The 5,326-nt window shown below is 35.6% G+C and overlaps 1 protein-coding gene across 1 annotated transcript; it reads right to left on the reverse strand.

Annotated features, from left to right (window-relative positions):
• Window positions 1-2,767: 2,767 nt before the first annotated feature.
• Window positions 2,768-5,309, reverse strand: LOC118756603 (Golgi-associated plant pathogenesis-related protein 1-like). The gene is made up of 3 exons (XM_036491355.1): window positions 4,878-5,309; window positions 3,269-3,495; window positions 2,768-3,203 (listed from the first exon to the last, which is right to left on the reverse strand). The coding sequence occupies exons 2-3, from the start codon at window positions 3,418-3,420 to the stop codon at window positions 3,116-3,118; spliced, it is 240 nt and encodes a 79-aa protein (XP_036347248.1). The 5' UTR covers window positions 3,421-3,495; window positions 4,878-5,309; the 3' UTR covers window positions 2,768-3,115.
• Window positions 5,310-5,326: the final 17 nt, after the last annotated feature.

The following is a 5,326-nucleotide window of genomic DNA, read 5'->3' on the forward strand; positions in this document are numbered from 1 at the left end:
GGCATATTTCCAGTGCCGTCTTAAATAACCTAGCGGAAGTGTATGTTTGCGAAGAAGGTTTTGAAATTCTCCAATGATCTGACGTTTCATAGCGCGGTTAACTGCCCAACGAAATAAATTTGAAGAACTTTTTTCTCTTCACTCTCCGGCGGCAACGATTATCCGGTTCGATGGTGAATCTGTCCTTGAAACTGTGTAGTATAGTTGGTGGGTGAGTATCGTTGTTCTACAGAAATCTTATATAAAAAGGCTTATTTTAGACGAAATACCTTAAATGCCTTATTAAGGGTGGCAATGGTTCTGGTGGTTGATTTAACGATGGTCATTTGAGATTAACCCCTGGACAACTCAATCCTGTTGTCTCGGAATTAAGCTTTAACACACAGTAATATTGGCAATTCACGTCCATTGGGTCAATCGGAATACACGGGAGTTCAACATGCTCGGCGGTACAAGACGTCGATGTAATCGGGCATTGATGGCACTTTTCCTCACTTCATGATTTTCAGTAATAACTCGACTCCAGCGCCACCCGGCTTTTTTTTTTTTGTAATAGTATTACCCTTACCAATACATATCTCGAATGTCAGTCAAATTGGGTCACAAATACGAATTTTAGTAAAAACTGGACTCCCGGGCCACTTGGCGTTTCAGCATGTTTGAGAGGCGCCACGCCCCTTTTTCAAATCCCTCCAATTTTCTCTAAGAGCATGAGCTTGATTTCATGCATACCATACCAGGTTCAATTACTCTACCAAGAGCACTTCCAGAGTTATGCAGTATGAAAAATTCGGTTTGTATGGGAGGTGCCACGCCCTGTTTTATCTGGCGCAATAGCCGCCTAAAAGTTATTTTTTTAATTTATTAAATTACAAGTCATTTCATCCTTCACTACTATCTGGGGCCTATTCGGGAACTTAAGTGAAACTAACTATTTACAACTTAAGCTCTTAACAGCAAATTCATGACTGTAGTTCAATGTAAAGAAAAAAATAAAATTAAAATAAATAAGTTAACGCAAAACTAGGAACTTAAGAGGAGAAAAACATTCACCAACGTCTTAGTTGCTGAAAAAATGGAACCAAGTCTCCAAGCCTATAGCACTGCTTGCACAACCCTAAATCCTCTCTACTTAACTTCTGCTTCAAGTCAAACAGTCCAAGCGAATGTTAAAATAACATTTTTCATGCTGACTGCCTTTAAAGTGTGCAAGAAGTTTTCGACCATTACGATATTATGCGTCAATTAAAATGCAAATTAGCTACAGGACACAGCGCTGAGTTACGCTTAAATAAATTTATAATATACATACATACATGCATAATTGCCTTCGGTCGCCAACTCAGTTGACAAACATAGACACTTGCAATTGTATAAATTGTATAAATATAACTTTCGGTCACACGAAAACTACGCTTAGCTGATGAACTTAAGCATTTCGTAAGACGTATGCCTTATCAGTTAAGTGTGTGTAGCTTGTACATAAGTATTTATGGGCAAACAGGGACCAACAGCTTTTATTCAAATGAAATTACAAATTCAAGTGTCATGTTGCCTAACACGAGGGGAGGTATACAAATGCAAGTATACATTAGACCGTTTCATAACACCCCTGAGCCTGAAGTAATTTTCCAAGGCAATTTCGAAAAATATTTTTTTTTTTTGGGCCGAACGTGGGGTTCGCCTTTTTACATTTTTCCTCATATCTTTGGCATACACAGTCGAATTTAAAGCATGATATGTCGATGTTCTTGTGTCGATGAGAAATTTTTTGTTTTTGTTACAAAGTTCATTGACCTCAAGTACCCCGTTCTAGTACTTACCCAGCTCATCGCAGTTCTTACCATCCTAATGTGCCACCTTAAGGTCAGTAAATTAAAGCTCACCAAAAATCATTAAAGTTTGGCTAAGAAATTATTTCGATTGCTCCAGTAGAAATATTTAAAAAAAAAAAAAAGTTAATTGCCAAATGTGGGCGTCACGGATTAATGTAAAAAGCGACCCTTAGGTTATGTCGAAAAAAAATTGTTTCGGAATTGTCTTGCAAAACTAATTTAGACTCTGGATTGTATTGCGAGCTTTTTTTTTTGTTTGCTTGTAAGGTGGTACGGTTTTATATTTGTAAATAGTTACATACATACGTACATACAGGATTTTTTTAAAAGACTTTGAAATTTTAAAAATATGATTACTTCAAAAAGTTATTTGACAAAACACTATGGTATCAAATTAAAAAGAAAATTTGTAAAATTAAAGATTAAACTTTTTGGTGCAATACGACGAGTAGGTATTGAAAATGCTTTTGTCCTTGAAATTTTCAAATAATTGTTTTTGAAAAATTATATGTTAAAGGCTAATGCACACTCGACCACAGCCTCGAATATCCTCCTTCAAACTTCATTAATTTAAAACAATTAAATTAATTAAAATGGCATTTTAAATACCTATTCGTCCTAGTGAACCAAAAAATTTTAATTTTCTGAAATTCTACAGAATTTTATCTTTCATTTGATACCCATACTGGCAGAGTTTACATGGCAGTGGATTTTTTAAATAATTTTTGGAATTAATCATATCTCCGAAACTACAAGGTCCGTTTATAAAAATCCTGACGTCATAGAGAAAAACTGAAAACGCGGTTTTACTATATTTGGTTCACAGTTTCGAGAGTATATTGATTGCTTTGTGTATTTCCAACTATTTTGTTTTTTGTATTTTGATGTTATATTTAAAAAAATATTTTGGAAAAATTTCATAATTTACGTGAAAATTTCGCGAAATAAGAAGTGCCAAATTTGGTGTCATTATATTTTATACAAAAGATTTCGTGTAAAAAAAGTACATTGTAACTTCTAAAATCTAGTATTGCAACTTAAAAATATCTCTTTGGAATATGTTTTTAAAAGTCACAAAATATTTATATAGCTGAGGAGTTGCAGTAGAAAAGAATAGTATGACTGTAATTTAGACGGAAAATTTTTAATTTTTTCGTTTAAAATACACTCATACTTTTACACCTTAACTACAACCTTCCTATATGTATAAGTAAATTAAACTTTCAGAATATACGCATATAGTAAAATCTATCACATTTTGAGCGCTGATTACCCTGCGTTCACTTCTTTGGTGGCACCATACTATCAAAACTGCCAATTATATTACCAGGTGGATTGTAATTACAAACAACATACGTAGTATCGCCTCTGAAAGCATAGAAAATAAATGTTGCTTGAGTTATATTTATAGTTAGAAATTACCCCTGGCTCACCTTGTCGCAATGTCCACTCCCAACTGTCGACTCTCCCGCCACACCACTTGTGTGAAATGTCCTGTTCCCGGCTTATAATTTGGTTTGGAGAAATCATAGCAGCGTATCTCGTCGTACCAACGTTGTACTGGCGTTGAGCCATTAACCTCCATGCCAAAACATGTATACAAATTTTCACCGTAGGTGTGCACTTGCCGATGTTCCAGGCGGCCTGTACCAGCCAAGTGCTGTGGTAGTAGAGAGATTTTATTATAAGGTATATTAAAAATTACAAACGACTAACTTGTAACCAATTCTAACTTAGAGGCAAATCAGGGCCGGGAATCACGAATGAAACTTGATTCGAAATTTCATTTTGAGATTACGGCACTCGATAATGGGTCCGCCTTTTCAATGTAAATTTCATTGGATAGAAAACAGCTGTACTTTTTTTCATTCGGTTAGAAACGAGTAATCATTCGTTCACTGATGACGCGATTTGGGCTCAGGTTCTTTACGGCTCCGGCAATTCTTATAAATCCTAATCGGATTTCTGCTAATGACAGCCCTATTCTTTTTTCTAAATCAATATTTTGCATAGAATTTAGTTTAATTTTTTTAACCACCATTTCGGTGTTGAAAAAATTAACGGTAAGTCTGCTTTCCCTGGACCATCTAATCTCTAGACGTTCGCTTAATTTCGTCACCATAAACTTTGACTTGACAGCCAGTATTCTGCAATAACAGAATAATTTTATTTACTGTAAGGTTGAAGAGAAGAACGTAGAGGAGCATTTCCTGAGGGATACTTCTAGCTGCATGCCAAGTAATCGACACGCCCTCATCTTCAACTTCCCCAAGGGTGGATACAGGCGCACTTACATAATAGGCTTCCGGAGTGAAATTATTGAAATCTATCTCTACGTGAAAAAATACCTATTATCAAATCTTTAAAGGCAAGTTCCTTTTTACTTTCGGGCATAACGCCCTGCATCTCAGTGTCCACTGCGGAGGACTATCAGTAAAAACGGCAAGCATTCTTTCTAAAAATTTGGAAGTAAGATAATGAAACCAATGTTCATGGAGATTTTTAAAGTTTAGATATTTCGATAGCCCATTAATCTTATCATATTTAGTACGGTTTCCGGTGTATTGGGCGAAGTCAGCCGTTGGAGCTGCAGCTTCTGCTTTGAATTTCTCAATGGCTGTTCAAGAATATGTCTAGCATTTCACAACTTTTGGTCAGTCGGATGTTTTAATAGAACCTTTCGTAATCGGTGCTCAATATCTCGACAGAAATTCTTTCAAGACGATGTGATTTAGGCTAGTTGTACGGACTTCTTGAAAGTTTTTTAGGCATTCTTATATGCTTTGCCAAAAAGCATTCTACCGAACATAGATATGTATTTCCTGGTTCCACCACTGGGCTCTCCTTTTACCTATTGAACGAGTTTCTTGTCTGTTCCTCTATATTATATGTTTGTCGAAGCCAACTACTTATAATTTTGGAACATTATATTTCTATGGATAAATTAAGTTTCAGTTTCCGATAATGCATAAACCCAATATCCCCTAATTTGTCTCTCCCAATCTAACACAAAGCGTTCTTATTAGAAAAAGTCGCACTCACCTTGGCCCATTGTTGAGCATAACGACTCAGTTCATTACTAAGCGACAGCGTTGGACAGTTCTGATGTTGTGCTCGAAATCGGTTGTGCGCATCCAAGCATTCTTGCTGAAAATCTGAAGCAAAATCGGAAGTATCACTCCCACTGCAAAAAAGCAAAATTTTTTATTAATAACTGATAAATTGAATTAGAAATAGTAGCTTTTTTAATGTCAAATAACTTTTCTTTCCCATATACTTATTTGTTTTTTCTCTCCTCTTTTCCTATTTTCTCATTTTGCATCCTTCTTTTCTTTTTATTTGGCAATTAAACCGTTAGTTGGTTTAGGCTGATACCTAAAACAAGAAGACTTCCAGTGATGCATTTACATATCTACTAATAATACGGTTTGGTGATTGTCAGAAGGCATATTTCCAGTGCCGTCTTAAATAACCTAGCGGAAGTGTATGTT

This window comes from Rhagoletis pomonella, unplaced genomic scaffold (genome assembly GCF_013731165.1).
Source record: "Rhagoletis pomonella isolate Grant_MI unplaced genomic scaffold, Rhpom_1.0 Rhpom_scaffold_11065, whole genome shotgun sequence".
Classification (NCBI taxonomy): domain Eukaryota; kingdom Metazoa; phylum Arthropoda; class Insecta; order Diptera; family Tephritidae; genus Rhagoletis; species Rhagoletis pomonella.